This window comes from Notothenia rossii (assembly GCF_949606895.1).
Source record: "Notothenia rossii genome assembly, chromosome: 9".
NCBI lineage: Eukaryota > Metazoa > Chordata > Actinopteri > Perciformes > Nototheniidae > Notothenia > Notothenia rossii.
In genome coordinates, this window is record NC_136907.1 from 81,997,711 (window position 1) to 82,024,968 (window position 27,258).

At 48.0% G+C, this 27,258-nt stretch overlaps 2 protein-coding genes across 5 annotated transcripts in view; one reads left to right on the forward strand and one right to left on the reverse strand.

Moving 5' to 3' along the window:
* The window catches only part of wdr33 (WD repeat domain 33), a 39,460-nt gene extending 15,005 nt beyond the window's left edge, over nucleotides 1–24,455 (forward strand). The window contains exons 9-20 of one of the 4 annotated variants that reach the window (XM_079651465.1): nucleotides 1,503–1,657; nucleotides 2,084–2,162; nucleotides 2,266–2,376; nucleotides 2,774–2,868; nucleotides 4,728–4,814; nucleotides 8,457–8,593; nucleotides 8,710–8,811; nucleotides 9,122–9,971; nucleotides 10,053–10,320; nucleotides 12,395–12,570; nucleotides 20,542–20,703; nucleotides 24,151–24,455. In XM_079651465.1, the coding sequence (XP_079507591.1) occupies nucleotides 1,503–1,657; nucleotides 2,084–2,162; nucleotides 2,266–2,376; nucleotides 2,774–2,868; nucleotides 4,728–4,814; nucleotides 8,457–8,593; nucleotides 8,710–8,811; nucleotides 9,122–9,971; nucleotides 10,053–10,320; nucleotides 12,395–12,570; nucleotides 20,542–20,703; nucleotides 24,151–24,284 (2,356 nt within the window). In that variant the 3' untranslated portion in view covers nucleotides 24,285–24,455. Of the gene's footprint in view, nucleotides 1–1,502; nucleotides 1,658–2,083; nucleotides 2,163–2,265; nucleotides 2,377–2,773; nucleotides 2,869–4,727; nucleotides 4,815–8,456; nucleotides 8,594–8,709; nucleotides 8,812–9,121; nucleotides 9,972–10,052; nucleotides 10,321–12,394; nucleotides 12,572–20,539; nucleotides 20,704–24,150 lie in introns of those variants that run through there. The other 3 variants (XM_079651467.1, XM_079651466.1, XM_079651468.1) reach the window with 3 other exon arrangements.
* Nucleotides 24,456–25,228: 773 nt separating this feature from the next.
* sft2d3 (SFT2 domain containing 3) lies at nucleotides 25,229–26,780 on the reverse strand. The gene has a single exon (XM_079651474.1). The coding sequence runs from the start codon at nucleotides 26,349–26,351 to the stop codon at nucleotides 25,689–25,691; it is 663 nt and encodes a 220-aa protein (XP_079507600.1). The 5' UTR covers nucleotides 26,352–26,780; the 3' UTR covers nucleotides 25,229–25,688.
* Nucleotides 26,781–27,258: the final 478 nt, after the last annotated feature.

The window sequence follows — 27,258 nt, forward strand, 5'->3', positions numbered from 1 at the left end:
TTTTGGTAACGAGCATTGTCCACATCGAGACGGATAAAGTTTAACCACAGCTCGGAGCGCGTTCTCTCCGCTATCTCCTGCGTGTGTGTGTAAACTGCCCCGCCCCCTCGCAAGCAGGCGGGGGAGAGATCTCTCGTCTGAATTGGGAAAGATCTAAAATACATTATAGACGCATTTTGTAGTCATATTGCACATTAGAAACTGAGTTGGCGACACTAAGACTGCGATATAATGTTTATGTAGCAATAATACATATGACATATGTTTTAAATCTCTCCTGTACCGATACAAAAGAGCCATAACGTTGGAGCTTAACGGGGTGTAGAACACATGTGATGACGTCACCAACGAATCGACGACTGAAGTAGTTGCCAACTAATTTGGTAATCGATTTTAATCGATTAAGTCGATTAGTTGTTACACCCCTACTTCAGACTGGCAGGGGTTACAGACCCCACCTTCAGACTGGCAGTGGTTACAGACCCCACCTTCAGACTGGCAGTGGTTACAGACCCCACCATCAGACTGGCAGTGGTTACAGACCCCACCAACAGACTGGCAGTGGTTACAGACCCCACCATCAGACTGGCAGGGGTTACAGACCCCACCATCAGACTGGCAGTGGTTACAGACCCCACCATCAGACTGGCAGTGGTTACAGACCCCACCATCAGACTGGCAGTGGTTACAGACCCCACCATCAGACTGGCAGTGGTTACAGACCCCACCATCAGACTGGCAGTGGTTACAGACCCCACCATCAGACTGGCAGGGGTTACAGACCCCACCATCAGACTGGCAGTGGTTACAGACCCCACCATCAGACTGGCAGTGGTTACAGACCCCACCATCAGACTGGCAGTGGTTACAGACCCCACCATCAGACTGGCAGGGGTTACAGACCCCACCATCAGACTGGCAGTGGTTACAGACCCCACCATCAGACTGGCAGTGGTTACAGACCCCACCATCAGACTGGCAGTGGTTACAGACCCCACCATCAGACTGGCAGTGGTTACAGACCCCACCTTCAGACTGGCAGTGGTTACAGACCCCACCTTCAGACTGGCAGTGGTTACAGACCCCACCATCAGACTGGCAGTGGTTACAGACCCCACCATCAGACTGGCAGTGGTTACAGACCCCACCTTCAGACTGGCAGTGGTTACAGACCCCACCATCAGACTGGCAGTGGTTACAGACCCCACCATCAGACTGGCAGTGGTTACAGACCCCACCCTTCATATGCAGCCACACTCCTCTGTTCTAAAGTGACTCGTTTGCGGAGTTTCACAGTCAAATTGACATGGTGCTTTTGACGGTTTGGGCGTGAGTTTAAGGATATTACGCCTCACCTTTATAAAAAAATAATGGAAAACCGGATCTGATTTTGGTACGGTATACAGTAACCGGGTACCGGTATGCACCCCTACCTCAGTGTAGTGTTGATATAATGCCTGTGACCTCCTGATGACCCCCTGCTGACCTCCTTCTGCTCTCAGCCACGCCCACAAGAACACGGTGATGGAGGTGAAGTGGAACCTGAACGGGAACTGGCTGCTGACGGCCTCCAGAGACCACCTGTGCAAACTGTTCGACATCCGCAACCTGAAGGAGGAGCTGCAGGTGTTCAGGGGCCACAAGAAGGAGGCCACAGGTAACTCTCTATACTCTATATATACAACCTGAGGGAGGGGCTGCAGGTGTTCAGGGGCCACAAGAAGGAGGCCACAGGTAACTCTCTATACTCTATATATACAACCTGAGGGAGGGGCTGCAGGTGTTCAGGGGTATATGTACCCAGCAGTCTCTCTCTCTCTCTCTGCAGCCGTGATACAGAGACATGTGTATATGTATATAGTGATATGTTATAGTATGTATATGTACCCAGCAGTCTCTCTCTCTCTCTGCAGCCGTGATACAGAGACATGTGTATATGTATATAGTGATATGTTATAGTATGTATATGTACCCAGCAGTCTCTCTCTCTCTCTGCAGCCGTGATACAGAGACATGTGTATATGTATATAGTGATATGTTATAGTATGTATATGTACCCAGCAGTCTCTCTCTCTCTCTGCAGCCGTGGCCTGGCACCCGGTCCACGAGGGTCTGTTCGCCAGCGGAGGCTCTGACGGCTCTCTGCTCTTCTGGAACGCCGGGTAACCAGAGGACCCTGAACGCACCGTCACTCCTATATTAATACTTCCTTAAGTTCTTTAATCATACTCCGTGTACTCATGATCTGTGTGTGTGTGTGTGCAGGGTGGAGAAGGAGGTGGGGGGGATGGAGATGGCTCACGAGGGGATGATCTGGAGTCTGGCCTGGCATCCTCTGGGTCACATCCTGTGTTCTGGATCCAATGATCACACCAGGTACACACTCACACAATCACACAGAGACTCTCACACACACACACTCACACAAATCCTGACAGACACACACAGGTCACACAGAATCAGGTTTATTACCAGGTAGGTTTACACGTACGAGGAATTTGACACAAACACACAGACACTCACACACTAACACGCTTCCTTTGTGTCTTCGCTGACGTGTGTGTGTGTGTGTGTGTGTGTGTGTGTGTGTGTGTGTGTGTGTGTGTGTGTGTGTGTGTGTGTGTGTGTGTGTGTGTGTGTGTGTGTGTGTGTGTGTGTGTGTGTGTGTGTGTGTGTGTGTGTGTGTGTGTGTGTGTGTGTGTGTGTGTGTGTGTGTGTGTGTGTGTGTGTGTGTGTGTGTGTGTGTGTGTGTGTGTGTGTGTGTGTGTTGCAGTAAGTTCTGGACCAGGAACCGACCTGGGGATAAGATGCGGGACCGCTACAATCTGAACCTGCTGCCCGGCATGTCAGAGGACGGCATGGAGTACGGTGAGCCGCAGGGACAAAAAGATACTCTCTGTGTGACACTGCTGTCGCCGGGCAGAATACTGATCTGTGACATCATCACATCATCTGTGACATCATCACATCATCTGTGACATCACAGCTCAGAGGGATCAGGTTTCATACACAGCTGCTTTCAGTTTCTTTAAATACATTTAATATGCAATCAAAATGAAGCTAAATCAACAAATGGAAATACAGTAATAGAAGGGATTTTATAGACTCGTAGCGCTGACTCGAGAACGTTTATTTATTATTCTCTATTTTTCTTCTTTTAGGTATTTCTTTAATTCAAATAAGACTTAACGCCTGAGCCGCTGATGCTCTGGAAACCTCTTTATATCAACTAAAAGATTGTTTTAACTCTGCATGATATACAAACTATAGTTTAAATTCAATAGATTTTAATATCCCTGACAAATATTATTACACTGTGGTGGGATTTGTCTTTTAATGACAGATTATTATTCTTGAAACCCTTTGTAAGCAGAAAGCGTGTACAGCTGCTGTTCCTCTGGGTCACATCCTGGAAGCTCCAGGAACAAAGATTCTCTCTCTTTGATCCATTTCTATAAAAACCTGAAAATCAGCTGATCAGATTTTGGCCACTTTATGATGTCATCACGATGTGTTGTCTTGTGTAGCCATTAGCCAATCAGCAACAAGATGATGATAGGGACCTGTGATCTAGTGATGAAGAGGAAGATGATGATAGGGACCTGTGATCTAGTGATGAAGAGGAGGATGATAGGGACCTGTGATATAGTGATGAAGAGGAGGATGATAGGAGCCTGTGATATAGTGATGAAGAGCAGGATGATAGGGACCTGTGATATAGTGATGAAGAGGAGGATGATAGGGACCTGTGATATAGTGATGAAGAGGAGGATGATAGGGACCTGTGATCTAGTGATGAAGAGGAGGATGATAGGGACCTGTGATATAGTGATGAAGAGGAGGATGATAGGGACCTGTGATATAGTGATGAAGAGGAAGATGATGATAGGGACCTGTGATATAGTGATGAAGAGGAGGATGATAGGGACCTGTGATATAGTGATGAAGAGGAGGATGATAGGGACCTGTGATATAGTGATGAAGAGGAGGATGATAGGGACCTGTGATATAGTGATGAAGAGGAGGATGATAGGGACCTGTGATATAGTGATGAAGAGGATGATGATAGGGACCTGTGATCTAATGATGAAGAGGAGGATGATAGGAACCTGTGATCTAGTGATGAAGAGGAAGATGATGATAGGGACCTGTGATATAGTGATGAAGAGGAGGATGATAGGGACCTGTGATATAGTGATGAAGAGGATGATGATAGGGACCTGTGATCTAATGATGAAGAGGAGGATGATAGGAACCTGTGATATAGTGATGAAGAGGAAGATGATGATAGGGACCTGTGATATAGTGATGAAGAGGAGGATGATAGGGACCTGTGATCTAGTGATGAAGAGGAAGATAATGATAGGGACCTGTGATATAGTGATGAAGAGGAGGATGATAGGGACCTGTGATATAGTTATGAAGAGGAGGATGATAGGGACCTGTGAGATAGTGATGAAGAGGAGGATGATAGGGACCTGTGATATAGTGATGAAGAGGAGGATGATAGGGACCTGTGATATAGTGATGAAGAGGAGGATGATAGGGACCTGTGATATAGTGATGAAGAGGAGGATGATAGGGACCGTTTATATAGTGATGAAGAGGAGGATGATAGGGACCTGTGATATAGTGATGAAGAGGAGGATGATAGGGACCGTTTATATAGTGATGAAGAGGAGGATGATAGGGACCTCTAATGATGAAGATGGATGTGTGTGTTTCAGACGACGTGGACATGAACAGCGTGGCCTCCATCCCCGGCATGGGGATCCCTGACCAGCTGAAGGCCGCCATGGAGCAGGAGCAGAGCAGTAAGAGACCCTCCTCACAGAGACCCTCCCCACAGAGACCCTCCTCACAGAGACCCTCCTCACAGAGACCCTCCTCAGAGAGACCCTCCTCACAGAGACCCTCCTCGCAGAGACCCTCCTTAGAGAGACCCTCCTCACAGAGACCCTCCTCACAGAGACCCTCCTCACAGAGACCCTCCTTAGAGAGACCCTCCTCACACAGACCCTCCTCACAGAGACCCTCCCCACAGAGACCCTCCCCACAGAGACCCTCCTCACAGAGACCCTCCTTAGAGAGACCCTCCTCACACAGACCCTCCCCACAGAGACCCTCCTCAGAGAGACCCTCCTCAGAGAGACCCTCCTCACAGAGTCCCTTGTTCTGGATGATCTGGGGCCTCATTTTTAAAGCCGTAGGATCCACGTGGGAAGGAGGCGTGGGTAGGATCCACGTGGGAATGAGGCGTGGGTAGGATCCACGTGGGAATGAGGCGTGGGTAGGATCCACGTGGGAAGGTGGCGTGGGTAGGATCCACGTGGGAAGGTGGCGTGGGTAGGATCCACGTGGGAAGGTGGCGTGGGTAGGATCCACGTGGGAAGGTGGCGTGGGTAGGATCCACATGGGAAGGTGGCGTGGGTAGGATCCACGTGGGAAGGTGGCGTGGGTAGGATCCACATGGGAAGGTGGCGTGGGTAGGATCCACGTGGGAAGGTGGCGTGGGTAGGATCCACGTGGGAATGAGGCGTGGTTAGGATCCACGTGGGAAGGTGGCGTGGGTAGGTGGCGTGGGTAGGATCCACGTGGGAAGGTGGCGTGGGTAGGATCCACGTGGGAAGGTGGCGTGGGTAGGATCCACGTGGGAATGAGGCGTGGGTAGGATCCACGTGGGAAGGTGGCGTGGGTAGGATCCACGTGGGAATGAGGCGTGGTTAGGATCCACGTGGGAAGGTGGCGTGGGTAGGTGGCGTGGGTAGGATCCACGTGGGAAGGTGGCGTGGGTAGGATCCACGTGGGAAGGTGGCGTGGGTAGGATCCACGTGGGAAGGTGGCGTGGGTAGGATCCGCGTGGGTAGGATCCACGTGGGAAGGTGGTGTGGGTAGGAAACACGTGGGTAGGTGGCGTGGGTAGGATCCACGTGGGTAGGATCCACGTGGGAAGGTGGCGTGGTTAGGAATTACGTGGGTAGGATCCACGTGGGAAGGTGGCGTAGGTAGGATCCACGTGGGAAGGTGGCGTGGGTAGGATCCACGTGGGAAGGAGGCGTGGGTAGGATCCACGTGGGAAGGTGGCGTGGGTAGGATCCACGTGGGAAGGTGGCGTGGGTAGGAAACACGTGGGAAGGTGGCGTGGGTAGGATCCACGTGGGAAGGTGGTGTGGGTAGGATCCACGTGGGAAGGTGGCGTGGGTAGGATCCACGTGGGAAGGTGGCGTGGGTAGGATCCACGTGGGAAGGTGGCGTGGTTAGGAATTACGTGGGTAGGATCCACGTGGGAAGGTGGCGTGGTTAGGATCCACGTGGGTAGGTGGCGTGGGTAGGATCCACGTGGGAAGGTGGCGTGGGTAGGAAACACGTGGGAAGGTGGCGTGGGTAGGAAACACGTGGGTAGGATCCACGTGGGAAGGTGGCGTGGTTAGGAAACACCTGGGAAGGTGGCGTGGGTAGGAAACACGTGGGTAGGTGGCGTGGGTAGGAAACACGTGGGTAGGATCCACGTGGGAAGGTGGTGTGGGTAGGAAACACGTGGGTAGGATCCACGTGGGAAGGTGGCGTGCTAACCTCCTCTAGGGGGGTGGGAAGATTGTTTTTTAAATGTTGAAGTTAAAAGCATCAATCTGGTGCACTTTGAGAGCAACATGGAGAGATCTATGGATACATCTCTCAACACCAGATGAAACACAACTCGAAGCAGATTTATTTTTCTTTATGGATATTTTACAAATCACTTCCCTTTCAAACTGTATTCTTGTTTATTAATAACAAGTTTTTTACTGTCATATTAGTATTTTATACCTGTTTATCTTATTCTCTTATTTTTTTATAACTATAATGATCATATAAAGATGTGCCTTCACCTCACTGGTTGGAGAAAAAGCTTCTTATGTTCGTTAGCATAGCTAGCTAACCAGATGCTAATAACAAGTTATTGACTGTATGATCAGTATGACAGATGAACAGATCGCCCACTGGGCTTTCAGCTAAAGACACAGCCACGCAGACACTGCAGCATGTGTACGGCTCCTTATGGGTACTGACATATTTTTTTGGAAGTGCCGAAGCGGCGTTCTGGTGCTCTCCGTCAGAAACACACCCCTGTCAGACGAGACATACCACGTGATGACACGTTAGGCTCGTGTTGTGTTCAAGGACTCTGACCTTGGCCAGGAAAAACAGGCACTCGCTTGTTTAATTTTTTTGCGGTCTAGATTTCTTTAATTTTTTTCTTTTTTGCGTGTGTTTATAAATTACCTCGAGGGCCGTACCAAATGGTCTCGCGGGCCGTATCCGGCCCGGGGGCCGCAGGTTCCCCACCCCTGGTCTAACCGATAGAAATGCTAAACGGCGTCAGTTGAAAGTAATTCTGTCCTCCTGCTTACCGCATCATTTATGAGAATACTTTTCTTAACAACAGAACATCATCGAGGGGTGATCAATAACATTTCCGTATTTATTTATCCAAGTTATGTTTGTGTGCACTGAGGAGTCTGAGGAATCATTTTAAGATTGGCTTCAATGAATTTGTGAAACTTAATTCTTCATATATGAAAAATGAGAGCTAACATTTTATTTATGGTATTATTTCCAAATATTTCTCTCCATTCTTCCTTCTGCCAACGGGGTCGCAGTTTCTCGTCCCCCCCCCCGTTGTTGTGCGTACCGCGTACGGATGGGTCGGAGTGTGCGTGGAGGACCGCACATTTCCCCGTTAAGTTTGTTTTTTATAAATCGCAAACAGTGCGTAGAAACTAGCGTGCGCCATCTTTTGAGCGTTTTATAAATGAGGCCCCAGGACTCCAGGAATGACTTTGTGCAAACTCAAGTAAAAAAAGTCCGAAATATTGAATTTTTCGGAAAATAAAAATATTGAATTTTTAGGAAAAACTTTTAATTATGAGATTTCCCTAAAAACCTCAGTGATGTTTATTTTCAGAGGAAAAATATATTATTTTAAGATTTTAGAAAAAATCAGATTTTATTTTGGTTGAGATTCTCGTACTGACTGCTCCTCTTTTCACCCTCTGTCTGAAACCAGAGCCCAGTCTGTTCTGATTGGTCATTTGGCTGGCTCTGTTGTGATTGGTCAACCGCTTAGAGATGTCCCGCCTCTTAGCCTATCACGTACAATGAGTTGGAGTGCTAGCCAATATCATGTCATCTTGCAATGTACTTATTTATATAAATACTTATCACCGTATTTAATGTCGTCTTAATGAACATTATTTAATTTCACATTCTGTTCTTGTTCACATTCTGTTGAGATGTAGACTTGTTGCACTCTTTAGTATACGTAGGAGGAGCTCAGGTCAGCTGTAGCTGCTGAGCATCTGATGATAACACCTTTGGATGTTGAATCAATTGGAGCGCCAGTGTAAATAGATATCCCAGGAAGGAATGGGCCCTGAGGACTGAAGCCCTTAATGATGTGGCTCACCTGTCCCCAGGTAAAGAGGCCCCCGAGGTGGAGATGTCCATCCCGGGTCTGGACTGGGGAATGGACGAGGTGATGGGCAAGGACAGCAAGAAGGTCCCGCAGAAGAAGGTCCCGTACGCCAAGCCCATCCCTGCGCAGTTCCAACAGGTAACACACTCCCTCTGTACAGGTAACACACTCCCTCTGTACAGGTAACACACCTGTACAGGTAACACACAGATGTGTGTTCTGTCTCACGGTGTCTCCCCCCCCCCCCCCCCTAGGCCTGGGCAGACAACAAAGTTCCCATGATGCCCCCTGGTGGAGACAAAGAGAGGAAGGGAGATCCGTCCGACCCGGAGCTGGGCTTCAACCCCCAGCTGGAGGTACGTTCACACGCTCATTAACACGTCATATCTACACTGAACACCGTCAGGTGAGTGCACTCAAAGGATTGTGGGTAAAGGAGAACCATAGAGCTGCTCTAAAGGCCAATCAGAGGTGTGAATGTCAGCCTGTCGCCACTGACGGTTTTGAATCAGAAACCAACAGTACCCGTTAGCCGTTAGCTGTTAGCCGTTAGCCGTTAGCCGTTAGCTCTCTCCTATCAGTAAGTCTTGTCTCACTAACAGGTGTCAGTAGTCTCTCATTATGCAGAGGATCAGGGGCCCCTAACTCTGTGTGTTTTCCTCTCAGCAGATGAAGATGAGCTCAGACGGGAACATGGGGCCCCCTCAGGGCTCGATGCCCCCCTTCTCCGGCCCTGGGGGCCCCGGGGGCCCGATGCCTCCTGGCCAGCAGGGCTTTCCCCCCAACATGCCCCCTCAGCAAATGCCCAACAACATGGGGCCCCCCATGCAGCCTCCCTTCATGCCCCCCGGACAGATGGGGCCCCCCTCTGGACCCCAGGCTCATCAGGGACCCCATCAGGGCATGATGGGGCCCCCGGACATGCAGAGACACCCTGGCCCTCCCAGGAACATGGGACCCCAGGGGCCTCACGGTATGGGACCCAGAGGGATGCAGGGGCCCCATGGAGGGATGATGGGCCCCCCTCCTCGAGGAATGGGTCCAAGAGACCCTCAGGGACCTCCACCTCAGGGGGGGATGATGCCACCTCAGGGGGGCATGATGGGGCCCCCACCCAGGACACAAAACAACTATGGGATGGGCAACATGCAGGGGCCCCCGGGAGGGATGCACGGGCCACCAGGAAACATGCAGGGGCCCCCAGGTAACATGCAAGGACCACATGGAAACATGCAGGGGCCCCCTGGTAACATGCAGGGACCCCATGGAAACATGCAGGGACCCCCAGGAAACATGCAGGGGCCCCCAGGCAACATGCAGGGGCCCCCAGGCAACATGCAAGGACCCCCAGGGAACATGCAAGGACCCCCAGGGAACATGCAAGGGCCCCCAGGGAACATGCAGGGGCCCTCAGGGAACATGCAGGGACCCCCAGGGAACATGCAGGGGGCCTCATACATGCAGAACTCGGGGCCCATGATGCACGGGATGGGTTCTCAGGGGTCCAACAACAAAGGTAAGAGGGAGGGGCCCCTGGTGCAGGTTAATCACCGCGAGGCCCCTCCCCATCCTGATAAGGTCTGTTTCCTCTCCTCAGATCCCAGAGGGCCCCCGCCCAACCACCACATGGGCCCCCCCGAGAGACAGGGGGGGGGGCAGGACCAGGGCCAGGGCTCGGGCCCCTACTGGGGCGAGCAGCAGGGCCGCCGGGGGCCACAGGACTTCGAGGGGGGACAGGACTTCCACAGCAGAGCGGAGGAGGGCTGGAGGCCGGGGTACCGGGGGGGCCACAGAGGGGGGGGGGGCAACTGGGGCTCCGAAGAGAGGTTCCCCGGTGGGGAGTTTCGGGGCCGAAGGGACGACAGGTGAGGTGTTAGGAAGTGAGCGTGTTAGCACGTTGGCGTGTGAGCATCTTAGCACGTTAGCGTGTGAGCGTCTTAGCACGTTAGCGTGTTAGCACGTTGGCGTGTGAGGGTGTTAGCACGTTAGCGTGTGAGCATCTTAGCACGTTAGCGTGTGATCGTCTTAGCACGTTGGCGTGTGAGCGTGTTAGCACGTTAGCGTGTGAGCGTCTTAGCATGTTAGCACGTTAGCGTGTGAGCGTCTTAGCACGTTGGCGTGTGAGTGTTTTAGCACGTTGGCGTGTGAGTGTTTTAGCACGTTGGCGTGTGAGCGTTTTAGCACGTTAGCGTGTGAGCGCCTTAACACGTTAGCGTATTAGCACATTAGCATGTGAGCGTCTTAGCTAGGGGTGCAACAACTAATCGATTAAAATCGATGACCAAATTAGTTGCCAACTAATTCAGTCGTCGATTAGTTGGTGACGTCATCACATGTGTTTTACGCACCGTTAAGCTCCAACGTTATTGGTCTTTTTGTAGGCACTGGAGACATTTAAAAAATATATGTCATGTATTATTGCTACATAAGCATTATATCGCAGTCTTAGTTTCTAATATGCGAAAAGACAAACAAATGCGTCTATGATGTATTTTCGATCAGACGAGATCTCTCCCGTCTGTGCGAGGGGGCGGGGCAGTTTACACATACGCAGCTGCTCCACGCAGCAACACACACACACACACGCACGCACGCACGCACACACGCACGCACGCACGCAGCTGCTACATGCAGCAACACACTGAGGAGATGGCGGAGAGAAGCGCTCCGAGGTGTGGTTAAACTTCACCCGTCTCCATGTGGACAATCCTCGTTGCCTAAAGTGTAATAACAGTTTAGCATGTCAGGGCGGTAACACGAGCAGTTTGTCTAAACATTTATCAAAGTGCTCCACATCCAGACGGAGGAATGCACCGGGTTCCACTGTCTTTCTAGTAGCTCTGTAGCCCCATCCACGAGTAACGTTTCCACGTCAGGTGTTATGTATGCTAGCAGCAACACACAGAGTTAACTACATGATACAAACATGGGTTAATGATTAGAGGAAACTGAGTTATTTAGTTTGTTAAAGTTTCAGCTATTCTGTTTACAGTTCTGTCATCAGATTATTTAATACCATTTGTTAAAACATTGTTGTTTCTTTTGATGTGAAATATTATTTATTTAAATAAAAAGCAATGTTAATTTTGTTCACAATTAGTTAATTTAATAATATATGTATTTTTGAATCAAGTATTCATCTTTATTGTCTCCATTGCTAGTTTCCACATGCCTAAAACAACCTCAAGCTAAATCTAAAAGTTGATGGCTAAATAAGAGCGTTTGAGAAATTGTGCAAGGCACACAGTAATAGTCAGAATAGTCCATTAATCGTTTCATTAATCGATAGATTCATCGATTATCAAATGAGTCGTTTGTTGCAGCCCTAGTCTTAGTATGTGAGCGTTCTACTGAATCGATGTGAAAACAAACTAAAGAGAAGATGGATCCTTTATTTATCCCAAGTTGAGAAATAGTTCAGTCAGAAACATTTTGAAGTCAATAAACAACAATCACAACATTTCTGTAAAATAAACATGAAAAACAAGATGTTCATTTCTCAGTAGAAAAGATTCAGAAGAGTAAACCCACACTGTGAGGACTCTCTAACAGACCCACACTGTGAGGACTCTCTAACAGACCCACACTGTGAGGACTCTCTAACAGACCCACACTGTGAGGACTCTCTAACAGACCCACACTGTGAGGACTCTCTAACAGACCCACACTGTAAGGGCTCTCTAACAGACCCACACACACCTGGGGGATGGTCTGAGCATCAGCAGCGCTGTTTCCAGCTCAGCATGTTATAATGGACTGAGTTTCTGTTCACATTGACCCACACATCATCATCATCTGTACGTGTTTCCCTGATACTCGTGCAGTATTTAAGGTCAGGGGTTATTATCATTGACCTCAGACTGGTTCTGACTCGAAGCTCCTGCTGTCTCTGAGGGTTTGTACGGGTCTCCTAACGCCCTTCCTGTGGTTCTGCTCCAGGTTCAGAGGAAGCGGGCGGCCCGGCGCTCGGGGTTTCCCTGAGGAGTTCAGCGGGTCGGAGGAGGGCTTCGAGGGGCCGGAAGACGGGAGCCGAGGCTGGGACCCCGGGGCCCGAGGGGGGGCCCGAGGGAGGCCCCCCCGGGGAGCAGGAGGAGGAGGAGGAGGAGGAGGAGGAGGTGAGGAGCATTATGCAAAGCTTGTTTTCGCCGTTGTCTTAACTTATGCTAATTGTGTAAATATCCAGCAGGTAGCATCCAGCAGGTTAGCATCCAGCAGGTAGCATCCAGCAGGTAGCATCCAGCAGGTTAGCATCCAGCAGGTAGCATCCAGCAGGTTAGCATCCAGCAGGTTGCATCCAGCAGGTTAGCATCCAGCAGGTAGCATCCAGCAGGTTAGCATCCAGCAGGTAGCATCCAGCAGGTAGCATCCAGCAGGTTGCATCCAGCAGGTTAGCATCCAGCAGGTAGCATCCAGCAGGTTAGCATCCAGCAGGTAGCATCCAGCAGGTTAGCATCCAGCAGGTAGCATCCAGCAGGTTAGCATCCAGCAGGTAGCATCCAGCAGGTTAGCATCCAGCAGGTAGCATCCAGCAGGTAGCATCCAGCAGATTAGCATCCAGCAGGTAGCATCCAGCAGGTTAGCATCCAGCAGGTAGCATCCAGCAGGTTAGCATCCAGCAGGTTAGCATCCAGCAGGTTAGCATCCAGCAGGTAGCATCCAGCAGGTAGCATCCAGCAGATTAGCATCCAGCAGGTAGCATCCAGCAGGTAGCATCCAGCAGGTAGCATCCAGCAGGTAGCATCCAGCAGGTTAGCATCCAGCAGGTAGCATCCAGCAGATTAGCATCCAGCAGGTAGCATCCAGCAGGTAGCATCCAGCAGGTAGCATCCAGCAGGTAGCATCCAGCAGGTTAGCATCCAGCAGGTAGCATCCAGCAGGTAGCATCCAGCAGGTTAGCATCCAGCAGGTAGCATCCAGCAGGTTAGCATCCAGCAGGTAGCATCCAGCAGGTTAGCATCCAGCAGGTAGCATCCAGCAGGTTAGCATCCAGCAGGTTAGCATCCAGCAGGTAGCTTAATGGAACCTGTTTGAACTCGTTATCAGAATAAAAGACACCTGTCCACAACCTCAAACAGTCACACTCCAAACTCCACTATGGCCAAGACCAGAGAGCTGTCAAAGGACACCAGAAACTAAATTGTAGACCACCAATTGTACAAGTTCTCCCACTTAAAAAGATGAGAGGCCTGTAATTTTCATCCGAGGTATACCTCAACTATGAGAGACAGAATGAGAAAAAAAGATCCAGAAAATCACATTGTTGATTTTTAAAGACTTTATTTGTAAATGATGGAAAATAAGTATTTGGTCAATAACAAAAGTTCATCTCAATACTTTGTTATAAACCCTTTGTTGGCAATGACAGAGGTCAAACGCTTTCTGTAAGTCTTCACAAGGTTTTCACTGTTGCTGGTATTTAGGCCCATTCCTCCATGCAGATCTCCTCTAGAGCAGTGATGCTTTGGGGCTGTCGCTAGGCAACACGGACTTTCAACTCCCTCCAAAGATTTTCTATGGGGTTGAGATCTGGAGACTGGCTAGGCCACTCCAGGACCTTGAGATGCTTCTTACGAAGCCACTCCTTCGTTGCCCGGGCGGTGTGTTTGGGATCATTGTCATGCTGAAAGACCCAGCCACGTTTCATCTTCAATGCCCTTGCTGATGGAAGGAGGTTGTCACTCAAAATCTCACGATACATGGCCCCATTCATTCTTTCCTTTACACGGATCAGTGGTCCTGGTCCCTTTGCAGAAACACAGCCCCAAAGCATGATGTCCCCCCCCCCCCCATGTTTCACAGTAGGTGTTCTTTGGATGCAACTCAGCATTCTTTCTCCTCCAAACACGTCTAGTTGAGTTTTTACCAAAAAGTTCTATTTTGGTTTCATCTGACCATATGACATTCTCCCAATCCTCTTCTGGATCATCTAAATGCTCTCTAGCAAACTTCAGACGGGCCTGGACATGTCCTGGCTTAAGCAGGGGGACACGTCTGGCACTGCAGGATTTGAGTCCTGGCGGCGTAGTGTGTTACTGATGGTAGCCTTTGTTACTTTGGTCCCAGCTCTCTGCAGGTCATGGACTTGGTCCCCCCGTGTGGTTCTGGGATCTTTGCTCACCGTTCTTGTTTCTCATTTTGACCCCACGGGGTGAGATCTTGCATGGAGCCCCAGATGGAGGGAGATTATCAGTGGTCTTGTATGTCTTCCATTTTCTAATAATTGCTCCCACAGTTGATTTCTTCACACCAAGCTGCTTACCTATTGCAGATTCAGTCTTCCCAGCCTGGTGCAGGTCTACCATTTAGTTTCTGGTGTCCTTTGACAGCTCTTTGGTCTTGGCCATAGTGGAGTTTGGAGTGTGACTGTTTGAGGTTGTGGACAGGTGTCTTTTATTCTGATAACGAGTTCAAACAGGTTCCATTAATACAGTTAACAAGTGGAGGACAGAGGAGGCTCTGAAAGAAGAAGTTACAGGTCTGTGAGAGACAGACATCTTGTTTGTTTGTTATTGACCAGATACTTATTTTCCATCATTCGCAAATAAATTCTTTAAAATCAGACAATGTGATTTTCTGGATTTTCTTTTCTCATTCTGTCTCTCATAGTTGAGGTGTACCTAGGATGAACATTACAGACCTCTCTCATCTTTTTAAGTGGGAGAACTTGCACAATTGGTGGCTGACTAAATACTTTTTTGCCCCACTATATATATATATATATATATATACATATGAGCTGGAGACCCTACTCTACATGTCCATCCTCACACTCTGAGAACTCTATCCAGTAACAGAAGGGATGTTTGGTCACAGAGGCTTAATGACAGAGAGAGGGACAAACTGCAGGAGTAATAACAGTCAGACAAACAATACATGACTATATGTTGGTAATTAGACCAAGCAAGCTGTTTCTCTAGCTGATAGAACTGGTCATCAGTAGTTGATTCTATGAGAGGAGGCCGTGTGGAGGATAAAGGAAACCCAATCCGACCGTAGCTCAGTCAATCTATTCATCTGGAGGCCAGGAGAACAAGTCATTTATTCCGTGATGTAAATGTTATTAACTATATCTCTCCATTCCTCAATTCAGAGCTACTGAACAGCTCTACTTCACTTCCCACAGAGCTTACTCCAACTATTCTCGTATAGGGCTGCACGATTTTGGGAAAAAGTGTAATTGCGATTTTTCTGACAAATATTGCGATTCGATTTGCGATATTTGTTTTTAAGCGACCCAACGTTAGTTTATTGTAAAATGCGGCCATAACTCCAGCTAGGAAGGTCGCATCAACGTACTCCCGTCTCTAGCACCCCCGCAGCCCGAGCTACGAGTGAAGGAACTAAACTTACAGGAAACTTCCTTTGGGTTGCTTTAAAGTCAAACTTCAGTTTAAGATTCACCCTGTGATAGAAACATGTGATGGAGCCTCACTAACCTGACTCAGGTGGTTCACCAAACCATCTGAAGCTCCATTGGAAGACCTTTGGAAAGGGCGGGCACTTTCAAAGATACTTGGCAGGTGATTGGATCAATCTGTCCATCACCTACTATCATGGGCCACTTCTGATTGGTTAACAATGGCTGGTACATGTGGAGCACAGCTCTTCTGATTGGTGTGGATGACTGACACACAAGAAAAAGAAAAAACAATTGTTAAAAAAACATTGCAGGCTTTGCGATTTGATAATCGCATCATTTAACATCGGGATTTCGATTTAAAATCGATTAATCGTTCAGCCCTATTCTCATATCACGTGAACAGCTCTACTTCACTTCATACAGACCTTACTCCAACTGTTCTCATATCACGTGAACAGCTCTACTTCACTTCATACAGACCTTACTCCAACTATTCTCATATCACGTGAACAGCTCTACTTCACTTCATACAGACCTTACTCCAACTATTCTCATATCACGTGAACAGCTCTACTTCACTTCATACAGACCTTACTCCAGCTATTCTCATATCACGTGAACAGCTCTACTTCACTTCATACAGACCTTACTCCAACTATTCTCATATCACGTGAACAGCTCTACTTCACTTCATACAGACCTTACTCCAACTATTCTCATATCACGTGAACAGCTCTACTTCACTTCATACAGACCTTACTCCAACTATTCTCATATCACGTGAACAGCTCTACTTCACTTCATACAGACCTTACTCCAGCTGTTCTCATATCACGTGAACAGCTCTACTTCACTTCATACAGACCTTACTCCAGCTATTCTCATATCACGTGAACAGCTCTACTTCACTTCATACAGACCTTACTCCAACTATTCTCATATCACGTGAACAGCTCTACTTCACTTCATACAGACCTTACTCCAGCTGTTCTCATATCACGTGAACAGCTCTACTTCACTTCATACAGACCTTACTCCAGCTGTTCTCATATCACGTGAACAGCTCTACTTCACTTCATACAGACCTTACTCCAGCTATTCTCATATCACGTGAACAGCTCTACTTCACTTCATACAGACCTTACTCCAGCTGTTCTCATATCACGTGAACAGCTCTACTTCACTTCATACAGACCTTACTCCAGCTATTCTCATATCACGTGAACAGCTCTACTTCACTTCATACAGACCTTACTCCAACTATTCTCATATCACGTGAACAGCTCTACTTCACTTCATACAGACCTTACTCCAGCTGTTCTCATATCACGTGAACAGCTCTACTTCACTTCATACAGACCTTACTCCAGCTGTTCTCATATCACGTGAACAGCTCTACTTCACTTCATACAGACCTTACTCCAGCTATTCTCATATCACGTGAACAGCTCTACTTCACTTCATACAGACCTTACTCCAGCTGTTCTCATATCACGTGAACAGCTCTACTTCACTTCATACAGACCTTACTCCAGCTATTCTCATATCACGTGAACAGCTCTACTTCACTTCATACAGACCTTACTCCAACTATTCTCATATCACGTGAACAGCTCTACTTCACTTCATACAGACCTTACTCCAGCTATTCTCATATCACGTGAACAGCTCTACTTCACTTCATACAGACCTTACTCCAGCTATTCTCATATCACGTGAACAGCTCTACTTCACTTCATACAGACCTTACTCCAGCTATTCTCATATCACGTGAACAGCTCTACTTCACTTCATACAGACCTTACTCCAGCTATTCTCATATCACGTGAACAGCTCTACTTCACTTCATACAGACCTTACTCCAGCTGTTCTCATATCACGTGAACAGCTCTACTTCACTTCATACAGACCTTACTCCAACTGTTCTCATATCACGTGAACAGCTCTACTTCACTTCATACAGACCTTACTCCAACTATTCTCATATCACGTGAACAGCTCTACTTCACTTCATACAGACCTTACTCCAACTGTTCTCATATCACGTGAACAGCTCTACTTCACTTCATACAGACCTTACTCCAACTATTCTCATATCACGTGAACAGCTCTACTTCACTTCATACAGACCTTACTCCAGCTGTTCTCATATCACGTGAACAGCTTAGGAAATACACAGAACATAAAGTCCTCCAACATCACGGCTGGATTTAATACCAACCAGGTATTTCTGACTGAACTCCAGAGAGGGCAAGAGTACATCCTGTACTCAAGTAGAAGTACACACATCCTGTACTCAAGTAGAAGTACACACATCCTGTACTCAAGTAGAAGTACACACATCCTGTACTCAAGTAGAAGTACACACATCCTGTGCTCAAGTAGAAGTACACACATCCTGTACCCAAGTAGAAGTACACACATCCTGTACTCAAGTAGAAGTACACACATCCTGTACTCAAGTAGAAGTACACACATCCTGTACTCAAGTAGAAGTACACACATCCTGTACTCAGGTAGAAGTACACACATCCTGTACTCAAGTAGAAGTACACACATCCTGTGCTCAAGTAGAAGTACACACATCCTGTACCCAAGTAGAAGTACACACATCCTGTACTCAAGTAGAAGTACACACATCCTGTACTCAAGTAGAAGTACACACATCCTGTACTCAGGTAGAAGTACACACATCCTGTACTCAAGTAGAATTACACACATCCTGTACTCAAGTAGAAGTACACACATCCTGTACTCAGGTAGAAGTACACACATCCTGTACTCAGGTAGAAGTACACACATCCTGTACTCAAGTAGAAGTACACACATCCTGTACTCAAGTAGAAGTACACACATCCTGTACTCAAGTAGAAGTACACACATCCTGTACTCAGGTAGAAGTACACACATCCTTTACTCAAGTAGAAGTACACACATCCTGTACTCAAGTAGAAGTACACACATCCTGTACTCAAGTAGAAGTACAGATACTCGTGTTTAAAGATACTCTGGTGAAAGTAGAACAGGGTGTCCGCGGGGTCTTAAAAAGTATTAAAAGTTGATAAATCAATTTAGCGAAAACTAAGGCTATTAAAAAGTATTAAAAGTCATTTTCCAAGGTATTAAGAAGGTCCACAGCAACGACAACATGAAACACCCTTTAATTTACTGAAAAGACATGTCGGGAAACCCCCTAAGGCGGCCCCATGCATAGCGCGCCGTAAAATGCTGCCTCTTATTTTAAGTTTCGTTGCCTTGCTCCGCTCTGTGTGGGGGGGGGGTTCCCAAGGTGGGTAGACCGGCATACGCAACGCTCTGGGGGTCCAACGGCTCCGTGTGTAAGCCCTATATGATCATTTTCTGATTACGATGAAATAGCCCGCCTCCCTCTCCCCACGTCTCCTGCTGCTGCTGGGCTGTCAGAAGAGGGGGAGGAAAAGAGAGGCAGTCACCGTTTATTAAATATTATTATATTATTATACAGAGAACAGAGTCGTTATCATTTTGTTTGAAAGCTCAATAAATAACAAAGAAGACCTCTGACCGGCACTTTCCTAATTTTGTACGGAAGATTTAAACTTTAACGGACATGTTGACCGGCGGAACATTTTTTTTACGGAAACTGCCGCACGGTCCCCTCGTTCCTTGGAAGAGGCGGAGAGGTGGGTGTTTTTCATCTGCTGGTGGACTACCTGAGAGATACAGCAGGAGAACAGCCGTCCACCGCGGAGAATAAACAGAAGGGCAACCATGGCAACCATGCTCCGGGGTCTTCTTCGCTGCTTTTGGTGTATTTCGGGCGGCAGCAGCGCCACTTACAGGCCTGACATATGTACTACAGCGTTTCCAGCATTTCCAGCGGTCTAGTGTGAACGGACACGTTAATGAATCGAATGCGTGTGAACGGAAGCCTTTTTTGCGTTTGCGTATGCGTTTTACCGTATGCGTCCTCGTGGGGCCGGGGTCTAAGCCAAACTATATCCGGTCACAGAGATCTGCTATTTTAAAGTAAAGTCAACACATATAGACCCTAAATATAGTCTATATTAAGAACGAGAAAAGTCTGAACATATATATCCTTTTTTGTAAACATATGACAAATGTGTGAGGGTGATGACGTCAGAGCATCGTCCTATGTGCCAGGGCTTAGCCCCGGACAGCCCCAGCCCAATTTAACCCCTGGGTATTTGAGAGGGAGCTCCTATATGGCATTACCCCGCTGAAGCTCACCAAAGTTTAACATATTTCATAGTTCAAAGTTTTGTCAATTGCTTTGTTTATTGGTCAAATACTGGTTTCTAATGGTTTCTGAGGAGTTTTACTGGAATGAAAGAGCACAGAGTACAGAAGCAGCAAAGCAGCATACTGCATTAAACCTGACCTTCACAGAGAGGTTGAAGTTCATGTGGAGAGGAGGCTTCAGTAGTCTGTCTGCACTCTGTTTAGTTTTGCTATCTTACAATCAATACAGTCAATGTGAGGTAAAGTGTGTAACCGATTAGAACTCAAAGTTGCGATGAGGTCTTAAAATGTATGGAAAGGGTCTTAAAAAAGGTCTTAAAAGGGATTACATTTGACCTCAGGATTCCTGCATATACCCTGCAGAAGTACTGACTAAACTTCTTTACTCCAGTAAAAGTAAAGAGGGCTTTGAAATGTACTTCAGTAAAAAGTACCCATAACTACTAGCTGTTTTAAAGAGTAACTTCCGGCTTCCTGTCTGCAGGTCACGAGGGGTATCATGAGGGGCAGATGCATGATGGGTCGTCTCCGGTGGGGCGCTCCTCCTCCCTGCAGGGCATGGACATGGCCTCGCTGCCCCCCCGCAAGAGACCCTGGCAGGAGGGGCCGGGGACCGCAGAGAGGGAGGCCCCGGGGCCCGAAGGAGGTACGTGCTCTTATTGTGAAGTCAGGTCATCATACTCTTATTGTGAAGTCAGGTCATCGTGCTCTTATTGTGAAGTCAGGTTTTCATGCTCTTATTGTGAAGTCAGGTCATCGTGCTCTTATTGTGAAGTCAGGTCATTGTGCTCTTATTGTGAAGTCAGGTCATCGTGCTCTTATTGTGAAGTCAGGTCATCGTGCTCTTATTGTGAAGTCAGGTCATCGTGCTCTTATTGTGAAGTCAGGTCATCGTGCTCTTATTGTGAAGTCAGGTCATCGTGCTCTTATTGTGAAGTCAGGTCATCGTGCTCTTATTGTGAAGTCAGGTCATCGTGCTCTTATTGTGAAGTCAGGTCATCGTGCTCTTATTGTGAAGTCAGGTCATCGTGCTCTTATTGTGAAGTCAGGTCATTGTGCTCTTATTGTGAAGTCAGGTCATCGCGCTCTTATTGTGAAGTCAGGTCATCATGCTCTTATTGTGAAGTCAGGTCATTGTGCTCTTATTGTGAAGTCAGGTCATCGTGCTCTTATTGTGAAGTCAGGTCATCGTGCTCTTATTGTGAAGTCAGGTCATCGCGCTCTTATTGTGAAGTCAGGTCATCGCGCTCTTATTGTGAAGTCAGGTCATTGTGCTCTTATTGTGAAGTCAGGTCATCGTGCTCTTATTGTGAAGTCAGGTCATCGCGCTCTTATTGTGAAGTCAGGTCATCGTGCTCTTATTGTGAAGTCATGTCATCATGCTCTTATTGTGAAGTCAGGTCATCGTGCTCTTATTGTGAAGTTAGGTCATCATGCTCTTATTGTGAAGTCAGGTCATCGTGCTCTTATTGTGAAGTAAGCTCGTCATCGCGCTCTTATTGTGAAGTCAGGTCATCGTGCTCTTATTGTGAAGTCATGTCATCATCGTGCTCTTATTGTGAAGTCAGCTCGTCATCGTGCTCTTATTTTGAAGTCATGTCATCGTGCTCTTATTTTGAAGTCATGTCATCGTGCTCTTATTGTGAAGTCAGGTCATCGTGCTCTTATTGTGAAGTCAGGTCATCGTGCTCTTATTGTGAAGTCAGGTCATCGTGCTCTTATTGTGAAGTCAGGTCATCGTGCTCTTATTGTGAAGTCAGGTCATCGCGCTCTTATTGTGAAGTCAGGTCATCGTGCTCTTATTGTGAAGTCAGGTCATCGTGCTCTTATTGTGAAGTCAGGTCATCGTGCTCTTATTGTGAAGTCAGGTCATCGTGCTCTTATTGTGAAGTCAGGTCATCGTGCTCTTATTGTGAAGTCAGGTCGTCATCGTGCTCTTAATGTGAAGTCAGGTCATCGTGCTCTTATTGTGAAGTCAGGTCATCGTGCTCTTATTGTGAAGTCAGGTCATCGTGCTTTTATTGTGAAGTCAGGTCATCGTGCTCTTATTGTGAAGTCAGGTCATCGTGCTTTTATTGTGAAATCAGGTCATCGTGCTTTTATTGTGAAATCAGGTCATCGTGCTCTTATTGTGAAGTCAGGTCGTCATCGTGCTCTTATTGTAAAGTCATGTCATCGTGCTCTTATTGTGAAGTCATGTCATCGTGCTCTTATTGTGAAGTCAGGTCATCGTGCTCTTATTGTGAACTCAGGTCATCGTGCTTTTATTGTGAAATCAGGTCATCGTGCTCTTATTGTGAAGTCAGGTCGTCATCGTGCTCTTATTGTGAAGTCATGTCATCGTGCTCTTATTGTGAAGTCAGGTCATCGTGCTCTTATTGTGAAGTCATGTCATCGTGCTCTTATTGTGAAGTCAGGTCATCGTGCTTTTATTGTGAAATCAGGTCATCGTGCTCTTATTGTGAAGTCAGGTCGTCATCGTGCTCTTATTGTGAAGTCATGTCATCGTGCTCTTATTGTGAAGTCATGTCATCGTGCTCTTATTGTGAAGTCAGGTCATCGTGCTCTTATTGTGAAATCAGGTCATCGTGCTCTTATTGTGAAGTCAGGTCGTCATCGTGCTCTTATTGTGAAGTCATGTCATCGTGCTCTTATTGTGAAATCAGGTCATCGTGCTCTTATTGTGAAGTCAGGTCGTCATCATGCTCTTATTGTGAAGTCATGTCATCGTGCTCTTATTGTGAAGTCAGGTCATCATGCTCTTATTGTGAAGTCAGGTCATCGTGCTCTTATTGTGAAGTCAGGTCATCGTGCTCTTATTGTGAAGTCAGGTCATCATCGTGCTCTTATTGCGAAGTCAGGTCGTCATCGTGCTCTTATTGCGAAGTCAGGTCGTCATCGTGCTCTTATTGTGAAGTCAGGTCATCGTGCTCTTATTGTGAAGTCAGGTCATCGCGCTCTTATTGTGAAGTCAGGTCATCGTGCTCTTATTGTGAAGTCAGGTCATCGTGCTCTTATTGTGAAGTCAGGTCATCATGCTCTTATTGTGAAGTCAGGTCATCATCGCGCTCTTATTGTGAAGTCAGGTCATCATGCTCTTATTGTGAAGTCAGGTCATCGTGCTCTTATTGTGAAGTCAGGTCATCATGCTCTTATTGTGAAGTCAGGTCATCATCGCGCTCTTATTGTGAAGTCAGGTCATCATGCTCTTATTGTGAAGTCAGGTCATCGTGCTCTTATTGTGAAGTCAGGTCATCGTGCTCTTATTGTGAAGTCAGGTCATCGTGCTCTTATTGTGAAATCAGGTCATCGCGCTCTTATTGTGAAGTCAGGTCATCGCGCTCTTATTGTGAAGTCAGGTCGTCATCGTGCTCTTATTGTGAAGTCATGTCATCGCGCTCTTATTGTGAAGTCAGGTCATCGCGCTCTTATTGTGAAGTCAGGTCATCGTGCTCTTATTGTGAAGTCAGGTCATCGTGCTCTTATTGTGAAGTCAGGTCATCGTGCTCTTATTGTGAAGTCAGGTCATCGTGCTCTTATTGTGAAGTCAGGTCATCGTGCTCTTATTGTGAAGTCAGGTCATTGTGCTCTTATTGTGAAGTCAGGTCATCGTGCTCTTATTGTGAAGTCAGGTCATCATCGTGCTCTTATTGTGAAGTCAGGTCATCGTGCTCTTATTGTGAAGTCAGGTCATCGTGCTCTTATTGTGAAGTCAGGTCATCGTGCTCTTATTGTGAAATCAGGTCATCGTGCTCTTATTGTGAAGTCAGGTCATCGTGCTCTTATTGTGAAATCAGGTCATCGTGCTCTTATTGTGAAGTCAGGTCGTCATCGTGCTCTTATTGTGAAGTCATGTCATCGTGCTCTTATTGTGAAGTCAGGTCATCGTGCTCTTATTGTGAAGTCAGGTCATCGTGCTCTTATTGTGAAGTCAGGTCATCGTGCTCTTATTGTGAAGTCAGGTCATCGTGCTCTTATTGTGAAGTCAGGTCATCGTGCTCTTATTGTGAAATCAGGTCATCGTGCTCTTATTGTGAAATCAGGTCATCGTGCTCTTATTGTGAAGTCTAACCTGCTGTGTGTGTGTGTGCAGGGCGTCCCCCCCAGAGGGAGGACGGGGGGTACGGTGTTCGGGGGGGTCGAGGAGGATGGGGCCCCGGAGGCCCCGGCCCCCGGAGAGGAGGCCCCGCCCCCAGAGGACCACCGAGGGGGGGCCGTGGCCGGTAGTCCCCCACCCCATCAGAGACTCAGATGGAGGCTCCTGATTGGTCCGTTTTTAATGTAAAATATTGTAGAGAATCATCTGCCGTCTTTTATTTCACTTCGTCTGGTTGTTTTTGTAAAAGATTTCTATGTTTGTGTTTTCACCGAGGTGGAAAATAAAGATTCACACTTCAACGTGTGTGTGTGTGTGTGTGTGTGTGTGTGTGTGTGTGTGTGTGTGTGTGTGTGTGTGTGTGTGTGTGTGTGTGTGTGTGTGTGTGTGTGTGTGTGTGTGTGTGTGTGTGTGTGTGTGTGTGTGTGTGTGTGTGTGTGTGTGTGTGTGTGTGTGTGTGTGTGTGTGTGTGTGTGTGTGTCATAATAAATATGAGCTATCGTTCTTCAGCGCCCTACGCTGTACATATCCGCCATGAGTCGCTGGAAGGTTTGGGAAGCTTTGTTTCGGGAAAGGCTGGCAGAGGGTGCGGCCATAGCTCTGGGCGTGGCTACTGGGTATCCCTACGCAGCGATACCCAGGAAGTAAATGAGAATTCTCCAACGAGGCGTTTTGGACAGGTCTTCTCTGAGTTACTCCCTAAAGGGTGTGAGACTCTGCAGACCGGTCACATGCAGAAGCTACAGAACACAAGGGGACGGGTCAGAACCAGAGAAGCAGGACATGGGACCTTTAAGTCCTGAAATTAAAACGTCCCCTTTTAAATGTTGATATCGTGAAGTCTGGAGGAGATAGAAACACTGACCATGTCCTGATAGAGGGTTTGATTTCATAACAATGTAACTTATCATTTGTTCCAACAGAAAGCAACACAGTATTATTATTATAGGAAGGGGAGGCACCGGAATACAAACAGTATTACACATGAAGGTGGGGGGGGGGGGGGAAGAGCTGGAGCAGAGGATTATTGATTAGTGCATCAGTGTTTCTTAGGGTCAAACACACTAAACACAACTTCAAATGAATGTTCAGTTTATTTAATAAAAGAGCACATGTGAAAAGTGACAGTAGATAGAGATGAGTTGCAATATGGTGCTATATATATATTATAAAGAAATTATAATTATTTTTGCTAAACACCTTGCGTTTCAGGAGGGGCGCGGGGCTCCGTTGGCGGGGCGCGCCCCTCCAAGACAATGGTAGGGGAAACACTAATACATATAACTCTGGTTTGGTTATTCATACCAACATCGATCACATCTCTGAGTTAGGCTTTAAATTAGAGTGAGTTACAGTGAATGAACTGCAGAACACCAGAGAGTGAAACAAATAGATTTAATCATTAATTGGTGTTTACATTCAGAGTCAGAGCTCCTGCAGGAGAGACAGGGCACACCTGCGTGACGTCACAGTTTACTCCTGCATCAGGAATCAAGTTTCTCTCAAACAGTCTTTGGTCCTCATCAGTTCTCCCGTCAGATCGGAAGGCTCTTCCCGCTCACTGTCCTTTTGATCGCTGCCGCCGCCGCGCCGCTCATGAAACGCATCCCCGCGCTGCCGCCCGGCACGAGCGACACCACGCTCACCGCGATGACGGCAACCTGCAGCGCGGCACCCAGGGCGGTGAGCGCGGTGCTGTGCAGGTGCAGCGCCGCGTACAGAGTGCCGCCCAGCGCGCACAGGTACACGGCAAACGCGGGGGAGGAGCGCAGCCCCGCGAACAGCCTGGCGGGGCCGCGCAGCACTGCCGCGGACGCGATGGCAAACAGAGAGCCAAGCGACCACAGCAGCGCGAACTTCCGCGCGTAGAGCAGCAGCAGCGGCGCATAGAGCGCGGAGAGCGCGAAGCAGAGCGCAGAGAGCGCGGCGAACAGCGCGGCGCCGACCAGCCTCTGGCCGCGCGTCAGACCCGGCAGGCAGGCGTCCGGCTCCGGGGCCCAGGGCCAGGAAACACCGCTGCTGGAGCTGGAGCCCGGGCCCGACGTGCTGCCGGACCAGCGGCTGGACCAGCGGCCGAACCAGCTCCCCGGGACCGGGTCCTCCGGCAGCTCCACCGCAGTGCCGCCCCGCGCCCCGCCGCCTTTAGGCTCCTTACTCTGGGACAGATACTCCTGCAACTGCCGGTTCAGGTCCGCCATGACGGAGGAGCTAACAGGCTAACGGCTCACAGGAAGGACTTCTTCTTCTTCCAGTTGTATTGTGAGTGGCATCCAGCCTGAAGGAGCAGTACCGCCCCCTGTCGGAGGGGAGCAGACACTACATTGAGCTGAGGCTTTTATCCAAAGCGACTAAAGAGCAGAACCAGGGGAACATCATGTTAAGCTACCATTGCAATTAGTGACAAGGCTAACTTTATAAAATGCTTTATTTCTTTGTCTCTAAAGTAATCTCCAGGTGAACAGAGACAGGTGTGTTTTCAGTTGGCAGCTCTCCACCAGGACCCAGCGTAGCAGCCGGGTGCCTTTGAGGGGAACCAGACCCCTCACTCACATTCTAAATCTCTCACAATGAAATGAACAACAATAAATAAATACCCAAATAAATATCAGATGAGATGCTGTGAGCGGTAACTCCCTTTAACACCCTGCAGGGCTGGGACAGAAAGACCCAGACCCTGGACCGTGGACCCAGATGCAGACCCACACCCAGACCCTGGACCCAGACTCACACCCACACCCAGACCCACACCCTCGACCCAGACCCACACCCAGGACCCATCCATCACACACAGAGCAGCGGCTCCTGAGCAGAGGAAATGCTTACTATCAGTGCACTCAAAACACGGGGTCTGGGGTCTCTCTCACACACACACACACACACACACACACACCATTTCTGAGAATACGTTTCATAACATTAAGACAACGTGTGTGTGTGTGCACTGAGGAGTCTCAAACAGGCGTTTGCTTCATCATTTTAAGATTGGCTTTAATCCATTTCTGCAACTTAATTCTTCATATCTGATAAATGAGAGGTAACATTTTATCGATGGGATTATTTCCACATTTTTCTCTCCATTCTTCCTTCTGCCAACGTGTCTCAGTC